Source organism: Petaurus breviceps, unplaced genomic scaffold (assembly GCF_028583685.1).
Source record: "Petaurus breviceps papuanus isolate PSGF00001 unplaced genomic scaffold, PetGlider_PUasm1.0 128, whole genome shotgun sequence".
In the NCBI taxonomy this organism is placed as follows: Eukaryota; Metazoa; Chordata; class Mammalia; order Diprotodontia; family Petauridae; genus Petaurus; species Petaurus breviceps.
In genome coordinates, this window is record NW_027185664.1 from 3,093,569 (window position 1) to 3,118,344 (window position 24,776).

The 24,776-nt window shown below is 39.1% G+C and overlaps 1 protein-coding gene and 2 long non-coding RNA genes across 7 annotated transcripts in view; 2 read left to right on the forward strand and 1 right to left on the reverse strand.

Annotated features, from left to right (window-relative positions):
- The window catches only part of LOC138171490 (PDZ domain-containing protein 2-like), a 539,177-nt gene extending 522,422 nt beyond the window's left edge, over positions 1-16,755 (forward strand). For all 4 annotated transcript variants that reach the window (XM_069101003.1, XM_069101012.1, XM_069101022.1 and 1 more), the window contains 4 exons: positions 3,387-3,488; positions 10,571-10,841; positions 13,695-13,832; positions 16,158-16,755. In XM_069101003.1, the coding sequence (XP_068957104.1) occupies positions 3,387-3,488; positions 10,571-10,841; positions 13,695-13,832; positions 16,158-16,324 (678 nt within the window). In that variant the 3' untranslated portion in view covers positions 16,325-16,755. The remainder of the gene's footprint in view (positions 1-3,386; positions 3,489-10,570; positions 10,842-13,694; positions 13,833-16,157) is intronic.
- LOC138171518 (uncharacterized) overlaps positions 1-24,776 on the forward strand; it is a 579,386-nt gene that overhangs the window by 508,841 nt on the left and 45,769 nt on the right. The window lies entirely within an intron of this gene.
- The window catches only part of LOC138171523 (uncharacterized), a 45,637-nt gene that overhangs the window by 19,593 nt on the left and 1,268 nt on the right, over positions 1-24,776 (reverse strand). The window contains exon 2 of one of the 2 annotated variants that reach the window (XR_011170911.1): positions 24,291-24,580. This is a non-coding gene — a long non-coding RNA (uncharacterized lncRNA). Of the gene's footprint in view, positions 1-24,290 lie in introns of both variants that reach the window. The other variant, XR_011170909.1, reaches the window with a different exon arrangement.

Sequence of the window (24,776 nt, forward strand, 5' to 3'; positions counted from 1 at the left end):
AAGGTGGTGAGGACCCGAGCTAGGGGTGGTGACCAGGTAAACAGAGACAGAAGGTGGTGAGGACCCGAGCTAGGGTGGTGACCAGGTAAACAGAGACAGAAGGTGGTGAGGACCCGAGCTAGGGTGGTGACCAGGTAAACAGAGACAGAAGTAGTGGTCAGAGATGTGGTGGGGGATAGAATCAACGAGGGACGGCACGTGATTAGATAGGAAGAGGAGAAAATGAGAAGGCAAAATCAAGGATAACTCCAAGGTTTCGAGCCTGGTGACTAGAAGGATCTGGGCGCCCTTGACAAAAACAGAGAAGTTAAAAGAAGGGATGCGCTTAAGGGGAAAGATAAGTTCAGTTTTGGCACAAGAGACGCTTCTGGAATTTCTAGGTGGAGCTCTCCAACAGATAGCTGAGGGTGCAGGTACTGAGCTCAAGAGAGAGATGGAGCTAGAGATGTAAATGTGGGGGTCATCTGCTGTGAGATGATAGTTGAATGCATGGGAATACAAGAGTAAAGAAGAGGAGATGGTCCAGGACAGAGACTTTCACTGTATGCCCACAAAGGAAATAGGACAAGAATGATGATCCTGCAGAGGAAAAGTATGAAGTCATCTAGCTCCCCCAAAGCAACTTATTTTTTGAAGAGCCTAAAAGTTCTTCCCTATGTTTATGTGAAATATGCTAACCTATAAAGTCTACCCATTGTTCTACCCATAGGTAGATTAGTCACACAAAGTATTGTCGACACTATAAGCATATTAAATGAACATAGAAGAAATTTGTTAGATCTATGGAAAGAGGAGGAGTTCATGGCCAAATAAGTATTGAGAGGTTCACAGAAAGTAAAATGGACATTTCTGATTACATAAAATTCAAAAGTTTTTGCACAAACAAAAACAATGCAACTAAAATTAGAAAAACAGAAAATTTGTGTGTGTGTGTGTGTGCACGTGCATGTAGGGGGGGACTTGCTTTAAGTTTGCCTGATATAAGATTGCTTTAAGTTTGAATTAAGATTCTTATTTCTAAGATATTTGGGGAATGAACCCAAATTTATAAAAATAAGAATCGTTCCTCGTTTGATAAATGGTCAAAGGATATGGACAATTTTCAGAGGAAGATATTCAAGCTATCAATAGCCATATGAAAAAATTCTCTAAATCAGTAATAATTGGAGAAATGCAAAATCAGACACATCTAACATTAAACCATACATGAATCAGAATGGCTAAGTTGACAAAAAATGAGAAAAATTTTCTGGAGGGGCTCTGGGAAAATAGGTAATTTAATATATTGTTGATGAAGTTGTGGCCTGGTCCAACTAATTCTGGAAAGCAATTTGGAACTATGAACAAAAAGCCATTAAGCTTAAGTACCCTTTAGAGATTGAACAAAGAAGATAACCCGTATGTTGAAAAATATTTAGAGCAGGATTTTTTTGGTGGTAGTAATAAATTAGAAACAGAGGGGATACTCATCGATTGGGAAATGACTGAAGGAAGTAATTGTAATTGAGTATCATTGAATATTATTGTGCTGTAAGAAATTATGAAGGAATGGTTTCAAAAAAAATTGGAATGCTTATAGGAACTAATACAAAGTGGGAACTCTGATCAACACAATGATTAACCACAGTTCCAAAGGACTCATGATGAAAACATGGTATCCACCTCCAGAGAGAGAAGTGATGGACTCAGAGTAGAGCTCAACATGTATTTTCTTTCTTTTTTGGACATCTGTGGGTGTGGGGAGAGGCAGAAAGGATGAGAGGATTTGGAATTGAAAGTTAAATTAAATTTTGAAAAAAGAAATTAGCTGAGCTGGTCCTGGGACAACAGAAATACTGTGTCCTGCAGCCCATCCTTGTACCCTTTCCAGCTTGGTAGCACAGGCCAGGGCTTGGGCATTTGAGCCTCAGTTACTTTCTCTACAGAGTTATTATGAGGTTCAGATGAAATTCTGTGAAGTGCTTTGGAAACTGTAAAGTAGTGTGTCAACTTTTCTTAGTCTTAGTAATCATACTGACCAAATAATACATTTGATGGGGGTTGAAAGAGAGTAAAAGTGACGAGGCCTGTGACAGGCAAAATTTCTGTAGCATATTCAATGATTGTGAAACATGTCTTCTGCTTCTCAGGAGAGCTCTAGTAAACCAGAAATGCAAATGGAAGTACTTTTTTTCCAGAAATAGCCAAATATTTGAAGTCCTTTTGCCCATCTCTGCTGCCGTGCCAAAGGTAGAGGCTGGGGTAAGAAGAGAAACGTTATTTGGAAGTGACAGCAATATTTTTTCCCCAAAAAGAACATAAGTGAAAAATAAGACTCCTATTAAGTTTTATTACCTTGGAAGTACTGGAATTAGAACTGCATGCTTACAGACCCTCTGTTTCTCTAGGATAGAACTAATACTGTGGGTTATTGAAAGATAAGTGGATTAAGCCACAGTCTCTGTGGAAACCTCATTTCTAATGAGATGGTCTTGGTATATTAGATTTGACAGCTCCTGGCACAATGTTAGGTTGTAGGTTAGCCACAGGCATGATTGGAGATGGCTGTTTGGCTCCTGAGGACCAGCAGGAGATCTAGTTAACATCCTTCCACTGCTGTGAGGTTCTCATGTTTTGAGTGTTAAACCTGACTGGCACACTCTGCTCTGGGCAGTGGTTCAAGGCTTGTTCTTAGTAACCATGGAATTTTTAATGTACATATGTTCCATCAGTGTGATAAGAGTATGACACACCATATAACCATTGATTTCACGGGATTACATTTTCTCTGTCCCTGCCTCTTTATCCCCAGAGCATGGGAACCTTTAAAAAAATTATGATTAACTAATTCATCAACAACCTCTATTTTGGCACCTTTCTAAAAGTGAATAAATAAGGAAGGAAGGAACAAAATTAGGTGCTTAAAAGGAAGATTCTCAAATAAACAATTCCAGGCCTCAGCTTTCCCTTCTGTAAAGTGGCAATGTTAATGACATATCTATCTTCTTCAGAGGATCAACTGAGATAGGATGTGAAAGTGCTTTTAAGCTGCCAAAAACTAGACAAATATAAGCTTTAAGGTTTACCACACACACACACACACACACACACACACACACACACACACACACAGACCCCTTGTGAAACCACTAAATTAAATAGTAGCCAATTGCACAACCAATCCTCAAACTGAGATATACACAGCTAATATAAAACTCATAGCAGAAGAAAGTTGTGAACCCTTGACATCTGACTCCAAGCCCAAGAGCTCTTTCTGAATTTCTGGGTCAGTGGGAGTGTGAGAAGCCCATGAAAAGCCCACAGAAGGACTTATTGACCTAATTTTATTTTGTCTTGGTATGAGGGGTAAAAAAACATAATGTTTATTTCTCTTTCTCTTTCATTAGAATAATGAAGATATTTTCTTTGTGGTCTTGAATAAAGGAAGTGGCTCAGGTCTGGGATTCAGCGTGGCAGGTGGAGTAGATCTGGAGCAGAAATCAATTACTGTAAGTGATGGCCTCAGATTTCCCCCAGAAAAACTGCCTGCCAGTCATCTAAAATTTGGATCAATTGCTCACTTCTCAGGCCTCATTTCATGTCAATGTACCTAGGGCTATTCTGAGACAAGGCACAACTATCGGAAACCTACGCACAAAGGCACAAACCTACATGACAAAGGGTCATGCCTTAGCTCTCAGTTGCCAGTGTCTTCTTTCTTTCATCCTTGAAGATAATGTACTTTTAAATGCTATCAGTTTTTCTGTGCAAACCCTTTGATCCAGCAACATCACTACTAGGTCTTTCTCCCAAAGAGATCAAAGAAAAAGTTAAAGGATCCATATGTACAAAAATATAACAGCTCTCTTTGTAATGGCAAAGAATTGGAAATGAGGGGATGCCCATTAACTAGGAAATGGCTGAACAAGTTGTAGTATATGATTGTGATGGACTACAGTTGTGCTATAAGACATGGTAAAGAGTGATGGTTTCAGAAAAACATGTGAAGACCTATATGAACCAATGCAAAATGAAGTGAGTAGAGGCAGGAGATCATTGTACACAATAATGTAATGATGATCAACTGTGAAAGACTTTGTTACTCTGATCAAGACAATGATCTAAGACAATTCCAAAGATCACATGATGAAAAATGCTGTCCACCTCCAGAGAGAAAACTGATGGAACTCTTCAGTGTAAATTGAACCAGTTTTCTCAGTTTCTTTATTTTTCTTGCTTTTTTTGGTGATATGGCTACTTGATATTGTATTGCTTGCCTTCTTGGTGGGGAAGAAAAGGAAAGAATTTGGAACTCAAAAAAAATCTTTAAATTATATAGTTTTTTTTTAAACTATACCAGTTTTTTTTCCCAGCAGCTTATAAAATGAGAAATTGGAGCCTGCACTATTGAGGAGACTCTCTTTATTGATCCACAAACTTTAAGGGCCTAAGAGGTAGCAGACACTGTGCAGGGAGCCAATGCTAGAAATCATGAAACAATCTGTACTTGTAATGAGCTTGCATGCTGGCTAGTGAGACAATGGCACTTACAAGTTATGAAAAGAGCAAGCACAAATACCAATTCCAAGAAGGGAAATTCAAGGTAGTTTGGGGAGTAAGGGAGGATACTAGTATTTGAAAGGGTCAGGAAAAGCTTAATGCAAAAGGATATGTCCAAGCTGCATCTTAAAGAAAGAAAGGGATTCTGGGAGGTAGAAGTGAGGAGAAAGTGTATTCAGGTATGCGGGACCACCAGGGAAATGTACAGAGATGGGAAATGGAATGAGAGGAACAAAGAGGCACTAGAGTGTGCTAGGCGTAGAGAAAAGGAATTAAATATAAGAGATGCTTTAGAAATGAAGAAAAAAATGAAATTGGCAACTGATGGGATATGTGACTGAATAGACTGAGGACCGAAAAGAGAATAACATCAAGATTCTGAGCCTAGAAGAGTAGTGGGGCCTTCAACAGAAAGGGGCCATTTAGGAGAATTTGAGATGTCTCTGGGACATCCAGTTTGAGGTAGTCAATAGGCAATTACTGATGAAAGACTGAAGTATGGGGAGAAAATAGAACTGAGTATGTAGATCTGAGAAGCATCAACATTAAGATGATAAGTAAACTCATGGCAAGTGATAAGATGGGAGTCAGGAGAGACAAGAGAAAATAAGAGGCCTAAGAAAGAGCCCTAAGAACATGAACTGTTGGGGGACGTGATCTGGATTATAAACCAGCAAAGAAGACCGAGGAGAGGTTAGCGAGGCAAGAGGATTACCTAAAGAGAACAGTGTCACAAAAAAACCCAAAGAGGAAAGAGTATTGAAGAAGGGATGGTGGTCCAAAGCATGAAAGGGAGCAGATAGGTCAAGAAAGATGAAGACTAGAAAAAAATTTTTTAAAAACATTAAATTTGACAATTAAGGGGTCATTGGTCAGCTTGAAGAGTGATGATTCTGTCATGTAATGAAGCCAGAACCAGACTTCAAAGGGTTGATGAGGTAGTGATAGGAGAAAAATGGAAACAACAAGTATAGAGAGATTTTCCTAGGACTCTGGCTGAGAAAGGGAGGAGAGATATAGGACTATAGCTGAAGGGAATGATAGAGTCTAGTGAAGGATTGAGTTTCTTTACTGTTTGAAGGTTGGGAGAGACTTGGCCCTGTTTGAAGGCACTGAGGAAGGAGCCAGTGCATACATTTTGAATATTTGAAGAGGGGGAGATGATTAAAGAAGCAATATGTTTGAGAAAACAGGAGGGAATGGGATTAGGAAAGAAAGAGGCGTGTGTGTGTGTGTGTGTGTGTGTGTGTGTGTCTGTGTGTGTGTCTGTGAGCCTGTCTGTGTGTCTGTGTCTGGGTGTGTTAGAGTGGAGGCAGAGTGACTTGGTCAAATTTTGAGATGAAGAGAAGGGGAGAAGTAAGTCATCAGGTAACTTGGATAACCTCATTTAAGAAAACATTGACATTAATGTACTCTTCATTAACTGAAAATTTAATGATTAGCTTAATACTAGGTCTCAGTAGGTATCAATGGAGTTGACCATATTGTTTGCAGAGCTCCTTATAATACTTTATTTATCAGTGCCCTCTGCCCTGGAAACACTGGAGCTAATAATTGCTGTCACTTCCCCTTGCTGGGTCATGAGTTTTTATTTTGCACTTTTGAGACTTTTTGTTTATGTAGAAAAAGCCTTGCAGGAATTTTGTTCATCTTTTTAAATTTTTTTTAATCAAATGCTTTATTAACTTCTAGTATACATCATTCATTTCCACAAGATTTTGAGTTACAAATCTTCTTCCCATTTTTCCCCTCCCCACCACTCTGAAATAGCGATCCCACTCAATATACCCTCCTCCAATCTGCTCTTGCCCATATGTTTTCTGATACCCCTCCCACTTTCCAGTAGGGCACTGTAGATCTCTATGCCCCCGTGCTTTTTTAAAATTTTTAAACATTTGATTTTAAAGCTTTGAATTTCAGATTCATTCTCTTTCTCCCTTGTCACCCACACTTACTGGGAAGATAAGCAATTCAATATAGGTTGTACATGTGTAGCTATGCAAAACATTTCCATAGTGGATATATTGTGAAAGACTGATTATATTTCCCTCCCTCCTATCCCACCTCCCACTTGTTCTATTTTCTACTTTGATCCTGTCCATTTTCAAAAGTTGGTGCTTCCAACTTCCCTGCCCCCAACCTGCCTTCCCTTTCATCATCCCCCTTCTTATACCCTTCCCCCCTACTCTCCTGTAGGGTGATAACCTATTTAGTGTATATGTCATTCCCTTCCTAAACCAAATTCAATGAGAATAAGATTGACCCATTCCCTTTTGCTTTCCGGTTTTCCCCCTCCAATGTAACCATTTTCCCTTACCTCTTCTAAATGGGATAGTATACTCCATTCTGTCTCTCCCCATCTCCTCTCATTATATTCATCTCTCACCTCTTAATTTCACCTTTTAAGTATCATCCCTTCCCATTAAATTGGTCCTATGCCCTCTATCTATGTATAACTGTACACATATACATACACACCCATATACCCTCCTATATAGACTTGTATATGTATGTATGTATGTGTGTGTATATATATGTGTATATATATATATATATATACACACACACATTTCTATTCCCTTCAACTATTCTCATACTGAGAAAAGTTACATAAGTTACAACTATTGTTTTCCTATGTAGGAATGTAAATAGTTCAACTTTGATAAGTTGCTTATGATTTCTTTTCCCTGTTTACCTTCTCATGCTTCTCTTGCTTCTTGTATCTGAATGTGAAATTTTCTATTTAACTCCGGTTTTTTCATCAAGAATGCTTGAAATTCCTCTATTCTACTGAATGGCCACATTTTCCCCTGAAACATGATACTCAGTTTTGCTGGGTAGGTGATTCTTGGTTTTAATCCCAGCTCCTTTGGCCTCAGGAATATCATATTCCAAGCCCTTCAGTCCCTCAGTGTAGAAGCTGCTAGATCCTGTGTTATCCTGATTGTGTTTCCACAATATTCAAATTATTTCTTCCTGGATGCTTGTAATATTCTCTCCTTGATCTGGGAATTTCAGAACCTGGCTATAATATTCCTAGTTTTCTTTTTGCGATCTTTTTTAGGAGGTGATTGGTGGATTCTTTCAACCTTTATTTTGCCTTCTGGTTCTAAAACATCAGGGCAGTTTTCCTTGATAATTTCTTGGAGGATGATTTCTAGGTTCTTTCTTGGATCATGGCTTTCAGGTAGTCCAATAATTTTTAAATTATCTCTCCTGGATCTATATTCCAGGTCAGTAGTTTTCCCAATGAGATATTTCACATTGCCTTCTATTTTTTCATTTGTTTAGATCTGTTTAATAGTATCTTGATTTCTCATAAAGTCTCTAGCTTCCATTTGCTCCAATCTAATTCTGAAGGAATGATTCTCTTCAGTGAGCTTTTGAGATTCTTTTTCCATATGGCAAATTCAGGTTTTTAAGGCATTCTTCTCCTCATTGCCTTTTTGAGCCTCTATTGCCATTTGAGTTAGTCTGTTTTTTAAGGTGTTATTTTCTTCAGTCAGGTTGTTGACTCTCATTTCATAATTTTCTTGCATCATTCTCATTTCTCTTCCCAATTTTTCCTCCCCTTCTCTTATTTGGTTTTCAAAATCCTTCTTAAGGTCCTCTATGGCCTGTAACCAGCTCATATTTTTCGTGGAAGCTCTTGGTGCAGGAGTTCTGACTTCACTGTCTTCCTCCTCTTCCATGCTTTGGTCCTCTTTGTCCCCAAAATAGGAGTGTAAAGTTGGGTTGCTCTGCTTGGTTTGCTTCCTTTGCCTGCTCATGTTGCCACTCAATTACTTGACTTTTGGGCTTTTTGCCACAGTAGGACTCTCTTCCATCATACATGGGAACTTTGTCCCAAACACTGGGGTTTTCTCAGCTACCAAAGGTATTAGTTAGGTACCCTCTCTGAAGCCTCCACATGCTCTGGCAAGCTGGTCACATACCCCATGACCTCCATCCTAGACCACAATCCAGATCCAAGCATGTTAAAGCAAGTGCGATTACCCCTCAGACTGGTCACTTGGTCCCACTACAACCTGCAGTCCAGGAGCTGAAGCTGCCACGTGACGGGGACAAAGGCTGACAGCACTCCCAACTACTGGATCCCAAAGTCCATACTGCACTGACCTCTCACTTTATCCTTAGCATCTATGTGTTGATAATTCTGGAAACCGCTACAGCTGCTGGTGAGCTGAAGTACCTCCAGCCAGCAGCTGGTCAGGCCACCCTGGGGCGAAGACCTCCAGCTTGTACGTGGTTGGGTTTGGCTCCCAGAGCACTGTGCTGGCTGTTCCCTGCCAGCCTTCCAGGCTGTCCTCATCAGGAAGTTAACTTCACTGTGTCATTTTGTGGGTTCTGTAGCTCCAAAGTTTGTTCAGAGTCACCTTTTATATGAATTGGAGGGGGTGGGAGCCGGAGGTGCTCAGAGGTCCTGTTTCTACTCCATCATCTTGACTCCATTGTTCATCTTTTCTTAGACTATTTGTTCGCTTTTAAAGAAGTAGAGGAGAAACACTATGAAGGGAAAGAGAAGAAAATGCTTAACTTTTCTTTCTCTGGGGCTCTGTAATGTAGCATGAAAAAACATTCCTACAAGACTTGCCCTCTGTATGTCCTTGAGCAAGTCACTTCTCAGGCCTCAGTTCCTCCTGGATAAAATTAAGGAATTGGATTCAATTGGCTCCAAGGTCCTTTCTGGCTTTAAATCTGTGATTCTATGATTTAGAGTATGGGATATGTGAGTTCAAATCTTGCTGTTGCCATTTCATCATTATATTTGAAAGTATAAGCAAGCCACTTTACCTCTCTGAGTTTTAGACTGTAAAATAAGAATAATAATCCTTGCAGTACCTCCTCTGAAGGGTCATTATAAGGATCAGATGAGATAACGTATATAATGACCTTTGCAAACTAAAAACTGTTATATAATTAATAATAATAATGATGATAACTAGCATTTATATAAGAATTAACATTATCTCATTTCAACTTCACAACAATCCTGCAAAATAGGTGCTATTATTATCCCCATTTTGCAGATGAGGAAAACAGAAGTTAAGTGACTTGCCCAGGATCCTACAACAACTAGTTGCGTATCTGAGTCTTCATTTGAAGGTCAGGTCTTCCTAAATCTGGGGTCAGGGATCTATCTACCTAGTTGCTTATGAACTATTATTGCTTCATATTAGTAAAACTGAGCAGAGGCATAGATCCTTAGAAGAGCCAAAGGACTTATGTGAATTTGGTCCCAGGTTTTTTACTGACATGTAGATTCTGGGGTAGGATAATGAGGTACATTCTAAATAGAATTATTGCCTTACTTTATTTTGGTGAAGCAACCCAAACTTTTTGCCAAAAAAATAATGACTTTTTAAGAATGATTTAGAAGGCCTTTGAGATCATTAGGGAAAAAATGTAGTGTATGTATTAAAGTTAGCAAGATTAATTAGTTCTGTTCCTATAATCAATCAATATTTCCTAAGTGAATAGTATGTTCTAGGCCTTCAACTGGGAACTGGGGACACAAAGTAAAAAATGAAATTCTCTGTCCTCAAGGAGCTTACATTTCATTAGTGGAAAAAATATGTACCTACATAAGTATAACCAAAGTCAATATAAGATATTTGGGAGTGAGGCACTAGCAGCACAAGAAAGGTCTTATGTAGGAAGTGGTATTTGGGCACATATATTTCTTTTTTTCCCATTCATTTATTTTCAGTTTTTGCCACTTATTTCCACCAGATTTTGAGTTAAAAATTTTTCTCCTCGTCTTTCCCCTACCCCCACCTCAAAGTAGCAAGCCTACTGAACCCTTCCCCCAATCTGTTCTCTCTTTTATCCTCCCCCATCTTCTACCTCTTTCTGGTAGGGCAAGATGGATTTCTATACCCCAAGCACATATATTTCTTTTAAGTCTGCTAACCATATGATTCAGAAAATGTGGTCTTTGATTATTTAAAATTAACATCAAGCTATTATGTTGCCCATCAAAAAATATTAACACATTTGCTTTCACTTTCCTTTCCCTTCATTTGTACAGGTTCACAGAGTATTTTCTCAGGGAGTTGCTTCTCAGGAAGGGAGCATCCACCGAGGAGACCTCCTTTTATCAATTAATGGCACCTCATTGGCTGGGTCTGTCCATGGAGATGTTTTGAATGCCCTCCACCAAGCGAGGATGCACAAAGATTCCATTATTGTCATCAAGCAAGTAAGAGACAAGGGGAGGGGCTCTGCTAGACAAGAAGGCACTCCTGCAAGTGGGAAGGTGACTATGTCCAAAAAGGATGACATCCTGGAGCTTGGAACAGGTGAGATATATCAGGCTTTAGAATCAGAAGGATTTGGGAAACTGGGAAATGGGGGCCACAGGAACCACAAGCTAAAGCACAAGCTTCATGGTCAGAAGACTTGACCAAGTTATAATTTGTTCTGGGTTTCTGTGTGTGTGTGTTCCTTGAAAACTAATGTTATAACTAGAAATGATTTTCAATGCTCCAGAGATCTGAATGATTCTTCAAACTTACTTAAATCTGTTTAGAAACAGGTGCTTTTATTTTCATATCTTTTAAAAGCCCTAACTATAGCAGGGTGACAGATTTGATCCAAGATGCTGAAATTTAAAGGATCCTAACATCATTTTTATTCCTTCAACAGGTAGAATTTAGCACCTAGTTGGGGTGGTGGGGAACCTCAAACTAACTAGGTCAGGGTGGTAACCTGTGGCAGGTTCCCTGACTCTTGAGCTAGTTAGTCTGAGCAATTAGTTAAAATAGGAATCTAAGAAAATGCATTCTTCCCACCATCATAACCCTCAAGCTGCACACTAGGTGAGCTCCTCCTTACCTCCCCCTATCCTTTTTCTTCTTATCTGTGGCATCCCCAGAAACAAATACCCTTAGGTCCCTATCCAGTGGCGCTAGTCTCTGGAGGCCTCTGTCTATCCTCAGGTGTCTATACCTCAAGATATAACGTCTCCCTCAATCAAATGACAGGGATAGGGATAAGTGACTGGACATGTGATCTCATTGATATAAGGAACTCCCAGGCAAGGAAGCTCCTAACAATCTATGTCTTTACTTACTCTGTAACTTATGGCTGCATAAAGTCTTAAGGAGTTATTATTCTTAAAGAGTTACTTAGTACACTGCCATTCACTGAATTCAACTTAAGAAACTGATTTGAAGGTGCCTTTCCTGCAGCTTGAGCCCCACTCCTTTTATGGTACTTGTCCCCTACACTAGAATCACTAAGGATCTTATGTAAACCCAGGAAGAGACTCAGGAAACCTTTGGGGAAACAAAGGAGGAATCCAATTCTTGGAGGCTTAGAGAAAATGTTGTGTTTTGATTTTTCTCCTTTCTGTCCACTGCTATTTCAGAAAACAAAAGAGAGGGGAGCAGAAGGGGAACACATTTTAGTTCAAAATTTTTTTTAGTTTTTTTTTTTAATTTGAACTTGAATTTGAAAAAAAATTTAGTTCAAAAATCTTGAGAGTGTTAATGCAGGAAAGGAAAAAGTGATTTTGGAGTCAGAGGTCCCCAGTTGGAATACCTGCTCTGCAACTTACTGCCTTTATGACCCTAGACAAATCATTTATCTTTTGGGGGCCTCAGTTACTTTTTCTGTAAGATGAAGGGTTAGACTAGATGACCCCCATGCTCTCTCCTCACTATAAACCTTTTGACCTCAGCCTGAATGTCACCAATCTGATGACAAATTTGCTCATTTTTTTTAATGGAGTGGACAAGTTAAACTGCCAGATTTTCTACTATGTAACCCAAATAAGGTCTCTAAGATTCTCACCTTAAGAGGTTTATAGAGGGCTTAGTGTTGAGAGCAAAAAGGAGTATATATATATACAAGATTCCACAGGATTAAGACAACTGTTAACTTCTTCACTCTATACATCTTAAATTTGGCCTTGAGCTTTGGGAAATGATGGTCTTAGCCTCTTGAACAGATGAGAAAGGACATTTAAGCTGCCATGAGTTCCCTTGTCATGTCTTTACCTACCTGTTTTGAAATGAACAAATTCAACAGATCTAGAGAAACAGGTCAGTTTCCCAACCTATACCTTCCTAGACTTTCCTTGCAACTCTGTTTATTTAGACAGGTGTATGCTCCCTTGTGATCTCCCTTGTGATCAGGGGCCTTTCTGAGATCCTACTCTGACCTTTCCTCTCACCTCTCTGGGACTCAGGTGTTTTTCATCCATAAAATGGGTATGATAACAGGGACAGGGACAGGAACTGTTGTTTTTAATGGCATCTGGAACCCCAGAGGAATCCTACCTCCTTACCTGTAAAAATCAGTATCTGCTTTGCAACAAATAGGCTTAGAGAATCGTCTAAAGCTCTGAAGAATTAAATAATGTGCCCGGAGTCACATAACAAACAGGTGTCACAGTCTCCCTGACTGTGAGCCCAGCTCTCTAGTCACTAGACCTCGATGTCTCCATGGGAATAATACTGAATCTCTATCTTTGATCCTATGACCTGCAGGCTTAACTGAGATAGGATGTGTAAAGTGTTTTTTACAGACTTTAGGGCACTGATCAAATATCAATGGTTATGATTATTGTTAGCTAATAATCATAATTATTACAACTATTACTACTACTACTACTACTAATATCATTTATATAGTATTTTAAAGTTTGCAAAGTGCTTTTATCTCATTTCATCTTCAGAACAACCCTGGGAGATAGATGCTATTATGACCTGTTTTACAGATGAGGAAACTGGGGTTCTGAGAGGGGAAGGGACTTCTCCAGAGTCACAGAAGAGCTAGCAAGTGTCTAAGGCAGTATTTAAACCTAGACCTTCTTGACTCCAACTCCAGCATTCTATTCACCCCCACTTTGCTCCTGCTGCCTTTGGGAAATTTGCCTAAATAGTGTGGCATCATAGTAGCATTCATTCCCAGATAGCTTTGTGTGGAGGTTACCAAATCCTACTGTTCCTTCTCTCTAAAAATACTCTTAGAAACTACCAGACAATAATAACGTGCTATCTTCTTTCTGGTCAGAGGTAATGCTAGAGACCCCAGAGGTTAATAGTAATTCTTAACTGTATATGACACTTCTTGTTTCTGGGATCTCGGCATGGCTATGAGAAGAATGAACATGCACTCTAATACCATATTTCTGGCTTTTGCTGCAGCCGGCAGACTTACAGATCTCAATGATACAATGTCTGTTGAGTTACTGAAGACCTCTGCTGGACTAGGCTTCAGTCTTGATGGAGGAAAAGCATCTGTGGCTGGAGATCGACCCTTGTTAATAAAAAGAATCTTTAAAGGTACTGTACCTGGGAAACCCATAAAACTTAATTGATGTACAATTTGGTTTCTTCATGTAAAGCTCTAAAAATGTCCATATCAAGTGGCAAGACCTCAGGCATTTTCTCAGGCACGTAAAATTTCTTAATAGTAACAGTCATTAACTGTGAAAAATTCTATGTTCTTTAAGACTCTCTATCTGGATACTGAATGTTCCTTGGCCTTATTTCAACTAAAGTTAGAAATGCTAGACTGAGAAAAGGGAAGGTGCTTTTTAAAGGAGCCTAACTTCCAGTTCTAGCCTTAGAATGTACAAAATGTCTACGGTATTCTTGAAAAGCACTGCTGTATATTGGCAAAGTTTCATATCAGCTTCCTGAAGGAGCCTTTTATATCCACATGCTATAGAGTGCAAAAAACCGTCAGAAAGGATTCAGTTCAAATCCAAACTTAGTTATACTAGCTGGGTGAAGCTAAAGAAGTCACTTATCCTATGCCTTAGCTTCCTCATCCATCAAAATAATAGCATCAACTTCCCACAGTCACTGGGGGGTAAAATCTTTAAATATTTGAAAACCAAAGGCTAGTTATTAGTATTATTACATTAATATTACAAGATCATAAACCAACTGGAAATTGGGGACCCTATGGGAATTATGTTAACTCTAGTAACTGAAGAAATAACTAATTCACCAGATGTGAGTTTTCCAATCCTGTCCCCAACATTTAGCACCCTTGTGATCATTTCCATATCTCTTTTTGATTTTTTTATTCTACATCATTCCTTTCCACAAGATTTTGAGTTACAAATTTTCTCCCCATTTTTCACCTACCTACCACCCCAAAACATATATCCCACTGAATATCCCCTCCCCCAATCTGCTCTTTCCCATGTCTTCCCCCATCCCCCCTCTGACTTTTCAGTAGGGTACTATGGATCTCTATTCCCCAGGGCCTGTATATCTTATTTCCCAGTTACATGTAAAATAATAATGATAATAATATTTTTTTTAACATTTGATTTTAAAACTTTGAATTCCAGATTCTTTCCCTTCCTCCCTCATCACCCACCCTTACTGGGAAAATAAGCAATTCAATATAGGTTCTACATGTGTACATGTAGTTCCCATAGTGGATATGTTATGAAAGACTAACTATATTTCCCTCCATCCTATCCCACCCTGCACTTGTTCTGTTCTCTACTTTGATCCTGTCCCTTTTCAAAAGTGGATGCTTCCAACTTCCCTCCTCCCCAACCTGCCCTCCCTTCCACCATCCCCCCTCTCATCCCCTTCCTCCCTACTCTCCTGTAGGGTGAAATACCCTATTTAGTGTACATGTCATTCCCTCCCTAAGCCAAATTCAATGGGAATAAGGTTGACTCATTCCCTTTTGCCTTCCTGTTCTTCCTCTCCATTGTAACTGTTTTCCCTTGCCTCTTCTATATGAGATAATTTACCCCATTCTGTGTTTCCCCATCTCCTCTCATTATATTCCATTCTCACCTCATAATTTCACCTTTTGAGTATCATCCCTTCCTATCCTTTTTCCATCTGGCAAATTCAACTTTTTAAGGCATTCTTCTCCCCAATAAAATGCTGTCATTGTACTGGTACATAGGCTTCCCCCATGAAATATGAATTCAACTGATCACATAAAGTAGCTCCCTTAGATTGTAGTTTTTTGTGTTTGAGAAAACAATTTTTGGCCTCAAGAATTAAATACTGCCCTTGGCATCAGTGAAATGCCCTTAGGTGTTTTTTTTATAAGAAGTTCTATTTTTATCACAAAGATTTTCAGTCTTATAATATGAATTTTTTTCTTCTTCAGATCAGGATATATTTCTTCTCATCTCACCCATATTTTTTGATGCTCAAATGTCAGTTAAAATTCCAGTTTGTGGTCATATTTTAGAAATTTCATATGCAATCTTCAAATTATTTTCTATTGATCATCGTGGTTTCTGGAGAAAAACCTGTAATCCTCTGATATTTCCTATTCCTATCTGACCTCATTTTCCTATGAAGGGGAGCTTGTACATCCAGAATGTATTTCTTTGTACTTTACAGAACTTAACTGCTTTAAGCACATTTTCTGGTCTTTTTGCTTATTTTGTTCTCTTAATGAACACTGAGTAAAAGCAGATTATCTCTTATTCAGGTTAAATCTGAACTCATTTTCATTTGTATTCAAGTTCATAAATTCTGTATCAGGAGTAAGGAAGAAATACATTCCTCTACGAGGGTGAGAGATTAGCTACACAGCTTCCAAAGTCACTGAGGGACATCTGCTTTCTAATTCTTCTGTCTCCTTACTCTGCATTCACTGTTTGTTCCTACTCACAGGTGGTGCTGCAGAACAAGCCGGGACAATTGAAGCTGGTGATGAAATTCTTGCCATTAGTGGAAAATCACTGACAGGGCTCATGCATTATGATGCCTGGAACATTATTAAGTCTGTCCCAGAGGGTCCTGTTCAGTTACTAATTAGGAAGCACAGAACAGCAGTATAAAGCACACTGTGGTTTGTTGCATTAGCCACAAAGGACTCTCCAATTCCCCCTTCTCCTTCATTTTGCATCAAAGTGACTTGTGACCATAGAGTGGAATCTTTAAGCAGCCAAGAGTCACATTGCCGTGGACCAGAGATGATTGAATTTAATAAATCCCACTGCTTATTGACTAATGTGAATGCTTAAGTCTGTGGACTTAGATAAAGGAATTTAGAAACTCTTATATTCCAAAGAACCATGTTGAGTCTCCTATCTACAAGGTTGATATGCTGATTTTCTGTGCATTTTTCAGGCATTTCTGAACATCTACATTCAAGTTTAAGAGAAACTTTGGTGTCTTCCCAAGCTCTGACTTCTCATCCAGGAAGAGAGGATAGCTGCCAGAGTGGTGGTGGGATCAGATTTTCAGTGAAGTCAAGTGATTATTTCAATACCACATAGCATGGAGAGAATAAGTGTGAGCCCAGAATAGAGTTTTTGCCCTTTTATACTCATTGGAGTCAATGGGTATCAGTATCCTTCAAGTGAATGGCCATCAAAATAAGTAGACAACAATTCCTTGCTTCCTCTTGTACTCGTTAGCTGAATGCAGAGCCAGTTTTGCAAACTTGAAATATGAGATACTTTTTAAAAAAATTTTTTTTGGAAGACATGGTGGTAGTTGAGTCTTACACAATAATGAATGTGGGCTTACATAGCAGCTTGTAATGATAGAATTGGGCGCATGGTCCTTTCTGAGACTCTCAACTCCTTACACTTTGGAAGTAGAAGAAAAAAGTTTCTTTAGTAGGTAGATTTCTGTCCTTTGAAAGCCTAGGGATTGACACTAGCATGGCACTGGAAAGAGCCCCTGGCTTAGCTCTCTCTTGGGCTCTGAGGGAAATGTATGACTGTTTTGGACTTGGAAATAGAAAGAAAACTCTGTCTTATGTATTCAAGGCTTTTGCATGACATGTATTTCAGATAAGCCCTCTAGGTGCCACCTTTCTTTAAATGAACACTAATGATGTTGTCCCACTAAAACCGTTAGTTTGTGTTTTTCCACAAGTTGGTCATTCATAGGGAGCCTATAGCAGATAATGTGTTAGGGGCATGTAAAAAGTGACAGTGAAAATATTTTGCAAAGTATTGAAGTAGAAGTGGATAGGTAGGTGCAAATGGAACCCAATCTATTTCAATTTTATGTGTCTGGCTAAATTTATACCGTACCTGTTGTATGATGTTGTACATTTATACTTTATTTATATAAAAATGCCTTGTATATTATATTATTAAAATGTGAGTGCAATGATAGTATATAGACTGTACATTTTTTAAAGACTTGCTTTTTCTCTAGGTTATGTAAATCTGCATCTCTGTAAACATGGGTTTTTAAAGTAATTTTCAAAAAATAAACACTCTTTTAGACTTGTTTCTTTCAGCAATTTCTGTGTCAAATAGAAGCATCCTCTTTCTAGAAAAGTCAAGTATTGATTAAGGACAAACACCTTGCATAGTGTTTCAAAAATGTTTACTAACATTAATACATCATTTATTATAAACACTATTTGATCAACAATCAAGATAAACCTGGAGCCAATTTTCAACTAAAATCCCAAGTAGGAATATTTTAAAATACTTTTTAGCTTAAAGTGATAAGGAGAATTTAAGAAAAAAATGAGACTAAGTTGAATATTCATTGCTCATATTGACTAATATTAGAAATTACAATGTAATACACATAGAGAATTTCACACAACTCTTTGAAGAAAAAACAAAACATACTGTTCTTCCTTTTTTGCAGAGGGGGAAACTGAGCCTCAGAGCAGCAGAAGTGCTTTGTATAAGCTCACACTACAAAATCTAACCAATTCATAAACGATTTATTTGCTAGATCTCATTATGAATCCTTGTGATTGTTAGGCAGGCTAATCTTCCCAAACAATCTCCCCTGTTCCTCACTGACTACTTTGGTATTGCATATTCCATTATCGTTAACATATTCTGTGCCATCTTGAAGGCTATTATGCTTTTAAGTCCTTTATTAAGATATTGAGAGGTAATAACTATCCTAATCAGGTATTCTCTTTTCTGGGATGGATGTGATGACTGAGAACAAGGAAACAGACAAAAGATAGGGCAAAGGGGGACGTGAATATGACATGTGAAACCTTTCCAGGATGTGGCCACTTTCAGCCCATTACTCTCCCTCTATCACTAAATTCCCTTTCCTTTTTTCCAAGCCTACATTATCCTCACTCTTCTTGTTTCCATTATCTATTAACTTCCAGGAAATTCAACTTATTTTGTGACTCTATTATTTGGTTCAATTTTTTTCTGTCATCAACATTATCCCCATGTTATAATCATTGGGGGCTTAAATACTTATGTGATAGCCCCTTCAATAATTTTATCATACAATTCTTCAGCATCCTCAACTCTGAGGACTTCCTCTTCCACACCAGTCTGGCCACACACTCACACTGCCACATCCTAGACTTTACCAGCTTTCAATCTCAATCATTTCTAAGGTGCAAACCTGTGAAAGGTCACTCCACCAGATATTGCTATTCTCCCCTCTTTTCTCTCACATCAGATCTACTCTTTGACCTATCCCTGACCTCCTAATCCATCCCTTCTAGGTTTCGCCTCCTTCCACACCAAGGTCTGTCTTAGTCGTTTGCCACTTTCTTTTTTCACTCAACATTCCCATAATACCCCTTTATTACATGACTTTCTTTTGTCCTCAACTAGTAAATTCTCACCCCTGGACAACTTCCACAATCAGTTTTCTGTCCTCCCACTGTAGAACTGCCCAGTGTCACAGTAGAAATTCACAAGAAAATTAAGCTAATTTCATCTAATACAAATTCATACAATTTTAGCTGGGCCCTTCAAACATTCCACTCTACACTTAGCAACTTATCTAAACAATCATAGAAACCTGAGGACTGGGAAAAGATTTTATGGGCCTTCTAGTCCAACTCACACAGGAAGAGAATTTCCATTATACCATACCCAGAAGGTGGCCACCTAGCCTCAGCCCCGTGAACTCTAGGGAAGGAAAACCCACCACTTCCTATAGCTCCCTTCTACCTTGGACAGCTCCCCTTGCTAGGAAGGATTCTTTTCTCACCTTGAACCTAAACTGACCTCTTTGCCTCTTCTTCCTATTTCTTATAGTTCTCTGGGGGTGAACCAGACTGAATCTAATCCTGTCAGGTACTTGGTGGGGAAAGGGAAGGAAATAAGCATGCATACAGTGTCTACCACATGTCTGACACTCTGTTAATTACCTTTTTTTTTTAATAAAGATCTCATTTGGTCTTCATAACAACTCTAATATGTGTTAATAATTCCCCAGTTTTATAGTTTGGAAACAGAGGCAAGCAAAGATTAAAGTCAAGATGTTAAGGTTAACAGAGGTTGCTTAGAGTCACGCAGATAGTAAGTGCCTGACGTTGAATTTGAATCCAGGTTTTCTGTCTCCAGACCCAGTGCTCTAACCACTGAACCACCAGCTGCCTCACAGCTATTGTGTCATTCTAGCCCCTTTCCTTTTCCCAGGTAAATGTGATCCCTCTATCTTCCAGTCTCAACTCTGAGAAAGACGTGTCAACAGTCCTCCCCTGAGCATTCTGGCTTCTGCTTTTACCACTCTACTGAAACTGCCTTTTCACATGACCAGACAACACATTCAATGAATCTCCATCCCTTCTTCCAAATAATAGAATTTTTAAAACCAGCTTTTGACACCACTAACCACCCTTTCATTCTTCCCTCTTTCCTTCCTCTGCCCTAGGCATTATCTCCTTTTGGTTCTCCCCCTGCCTCTCTCACTGGTCTTGCTCTGATTCTACATCTCTAACTGGTCTGGTGCATTATTTCTCCAGAGTCTAATCTTGAAGCTCCTCTCTATTCAACTCAATTCAAAGAAAATCTTTATTAACCACCTATTATATGCCAGCCACTTTAGTGCTAGGGATGCCATAAAAAAAAAAAAAAAACAGTCCCTGCCTTCATCCCAAGGATGTAGCTACTGCTTCTGCGCACTTTCCAATCTATGGCTTCAATATGACCTTTGTTCTGAGCATCTCTAACTAGTGTGGTACATATTTCCCAAGAATCTAATCTTGGCTCTCATCTCCATTCCACTCAATTCAAAGAAAATACTTATTAACCACTATTACCCGCTATATATTTTAGTAAGTGCGGGGGATGCCATAAAAATTTTTTTAATCCCTATCCTCACTGAAAGATTTAGCTACCACCTCTATGCAACTCTATAAATCTATATCTAGAGTTCTGACCACCACAGATATTTCCACTAGCACCACTCAATACATCCACTCCACAACTTAATACATTCAAAATTGCTGTCTTTTCCCTTAAAACTATTATTCTCCATGAATGTAGAACATGGGAAGACTAATATGAAGTAATGTGGAAGGGAATAATCAAAAGGAGGGAAACAATCTTTATAGCAACTATAATAGAAACATAAAAAACCCCACAAAATTGAAACTAAATGCTATATGCAGTTATTCTTAGAAAGATGTGCCAAGCATGCCGGCAGAGGGTATTAATTTACCTTGGTTCTTCCCCACCTCAAGCCCTCCAGGTTCCCCTTAGGGAAGTGAGTGGTACAGGAAAACAGCTTTCTAGGCATCTCCTAGGCCCTATTGCTGCGTAAATATAATGAACAAGTTTAGGGTAGAAAAAGATTGAGAAAGTAAACCTCTCTCCTTTCATTACAGAGTAGGAGGATTATGGATAAAAGATTTTGCATATGCTGTCAGAAGAAATAGTTGGATTGGTTGGTTTTGCTGAACCTTTTCCCCCTTTTTTCATTTTTACAGGGGATGACTTTCAGGACAGGTGAGGGAAAGGTGCATATATGGAAAAGAATAATTTAAAAACAAGGTATCAATAAAATTTGTTTTAAAAGGTCTTAAAATGCTCACTCTTTCTTCTGACTTTAATGTCTAAAGTCCCATGATTTATCCAGTTCCTTATGTTTATAGTATTGGGGGCTATCACTGACCTCTCACACTCACCCTTTACTTCTCATTACTCAGTAAGTGCTGTTGATTCCCTCTCTGCAATATCTCAAGCTTCTTCCTCCTCTTCTCTATTCCCACTGCCTAGCACCAACCTCCACTGCTACATCCCTGCAGAAATGCAGTAATCCCCCTAAAGATTTTACTGCTTTTGATTTCTCCTCCTTCCCATGAGTCTTTCATGAGAAAATAACCTTTCTCATCTGGAAAGTCAACTCCTCACTCAGAAATCCTCAGTGGACTTCTGAATAAAGGCAATACTCGGCAATCAAACTTCTCCCCTAGATGGCACTAAGCAATTTTCCAATCCATACACACTTCCTCCTGCAAGACCTATGTACCTGCAGCCAATTTGTTCTATTCCTTGGTCTCAGTCAGGCATATCTTTTCTTTCTCCTCTCCATTCTGAGGTTGTTCAGAACCTGCAAACCATTTCTTCATTGATTTTGCCCTCTGATACAATATGTAAAACTCAACTCAAATGTCACTTGCTCCAGGAAGCCTTCTCTATGTTCTTTCTACCACACCACGTGACTAGCCTTCTAATACCATGCTGCCTCCATTAGGCAAACCCTCAGAAGGTCAATGTGATTAAACATCTTTATCAGAAAAAACTTCAAGCTATTACGTGAACTGACACAAAGTGAGGCAAGTAAAACTAGAAAAACAGAACATAATGGCAATGACTAACAATATAAATGGAAAGAACAGCAAAAATAAATGGAAACTGAACAAGACTACAATCATAATGAACAAACTTGCTCCCAAGAAAAGCATCTCTCCCTCCCTTGTTTGCAGAGGTGGGACACTATGGGTGTGGAGCACTACATATACTGGGTTAATTTTGCAGAACTGTTTATTTTTCCTCATTTTAAAATCTTTTTCTGCTATAAAATATGGCTCTGGGAACAGGAGCTCAGTGAGAAGTTTTTGAAAAAACAGAAGACAATAATAAAAATACTTAGCAAGGAAAAAAGTATTTCGAATTAACATAACTCCCTCTATCTAGTACATGGGGGGGTAGGGAAACTAGGGTGTGGCTAGGTAGGATATAGATAGAGGCATGGGCCTGGAGTCCAGAACACTCATATTCTTGAGTTTCTATTGAGCCCTTAGATACTTATTATCTGTGTGCCCCTGGGCAAGTCACCTAACCCTATGTGCCTCAGTTTCTTCATCTGTTAAATGATCTGGAGAATGAAATGTCAAACCGCTGCGGTGTCTTTGCCCAGAAAATGCCATAAAGTCACAAAAAATCAGACGTGATTGAACAACAACAATTAAAATGGGGAGCTAGGATTGTGGAATTGTACATATAGTTTCAGATAAGATGGGTAAATTGATTACTTTTTCAGAATTGCTTGGTCAACACTAGCAGAAAGGCTTTAGAAAACCTGAGAGGAGTGGTTTTAATAGCTACTGATTGAATAAAGCTGAAACCTGAGAATAATTTACACAATGATTCAATGTCATAAAGGAAAACAAAGGTGAAAGACTTAAGAAGTATGTCAGTTACAACCCCACAGACAGATGGAGCATGCTTCCCACCTCCTAGAAAAGCTGGCGGACCAGAGGTACAAAAGGAGACCTACATTTTCAGTCAGGTCAATTTTGAGTGTATGCTCTCATTAAGTATACTTATTTGTAGCAAGGGAGGCATTTTTTTTTTTTTACTTAGTAAGGAAGAGGTGGAGAGGGAGGGAGAATACTAGTGATTGCAATGCAAAAGGAAAAGAAATTTTTAAAAGGCATCAATGAAATGTTTGAAAACTACACAGATCAGAAGGAATCTTAGAAGGGGATATGTATAAGCAGGACAGTGTTGGAATTGAAATTTTTTTTGAAGGAATTTCATAATGCTACATCCTTCTCTGATCTCTCCCATGGAAATGAGGTACCCCCCCCCCAAATTCCTGTAACACCTTGACCTTTTACTTCCAGGACAGGTGTTCTTGAGTGTTGCTGTTTTTAATGTGATGGACCCTTGAGCTGTCCGGGGAATCCTTTGGATTTTTAATTGTATAAAATTAAATACAAAGGATTATAAAAGACACCAATTATGCTGAAATATAGTTTTCCATTTTTTTAAGTTCTGAGAAAACAAATTTTTTAAAAGTTTACACAGCCCAGGTAAAGAATTCCTGCTTGATAATGGCAATCACATGCCACATTCTTTTATGATTATTATAATACACCTGCCTCCTACAGGACTATAAACTCCCTAACGTTATTCGAATTTATAATCCCCCACAGGGCTTAATAAAGCGTCTTCAAATATTAATATTAATGAATTCAATACAACATTTTGTGAAAAAACAAATTTTTCAAATATGCAAAAGGAAAGAAAAGATTCAAAGGAATCTCAGGGCAATTTTTGTTAATATTTGATGTACGTTTTAAATAAACTGTTAACAGTTCATGGTTTCCACATATAATCTTTTTCCTTTATATGTTGAAATGTTTTTGCCTATTAATGATTAAGTTGATTATTTCAAAAAGAACATTTAAAAACTCATTTTATGGATCAGACAGCTAGGGTTAATGGTAAGAGCACTGATCTCAGAATCATGAAGACCCAAGTTCCAATCCTCGTGTGTAAAATAGGATAATATTAGCACCTTCCTTCCAGATTTATTATGACAATCGGATGAGACAGCTGGGTCAAATGCTTTGCTTCCCAAACCTTCAAGTGCAACATAAATGCTACTTTTACATATTTATAAAATAACAATAATAGGTGGCCAATGAACATCTGTCAAATGAATGAACCAATGCATTTGAGTGGGAGGGCTCTCAGGCAAAACAGGCTTGCCTGTCCCAAACCTTAAGTGGAAGGAGCCCAGCCTTAAGCCCGTAAATCAGAGTTGCTCGAGAACCATTCTTCATCCCTTCCTCTCCATCACCCAGGTTCAGTATCCAGCACTCACCGAATCACGGCAGCAGCCCATGGGGCTCAAAATCAGAGGGACGGGAGGAAGGGTCCCTCGGGGCCACGTGCCCCCCTGCCGGGCGGCTGAACTCCGTCCGTCAGAGGCATCTCTTCTCCCTTGGCAGCTGCTCCACCTTCCCGGCTAGGGACTGGGGACTCTTGCCCAGCCCAGCCCACGGGCTGCGAGTCTCTTAGCGAATGCACTGAGTCCTATCCCTCCCATCCCAGTCTGCAGCGAGAAGACCAGAGTCTGGGCTCTTCAGGACCAGTTCCGAGCTGGCTGAGACCCTGGAAGAAAGGCGGCTCTTTGCAGAAGGAGAAAATGCGTTTGCTCCTTCTCAGCTGCAGCCCTTTTCAGGGAAACCTGAATTTGGCAGGTGCCCTGGTTTGTGTTTGATTGTAGCGTGTGTGTTTTGTGTGTGTGTATACTTGGTGACCTAGCCCTAGAGAGTGTGACAGTGTGGCTGGGTGTGTGATAGTGTGT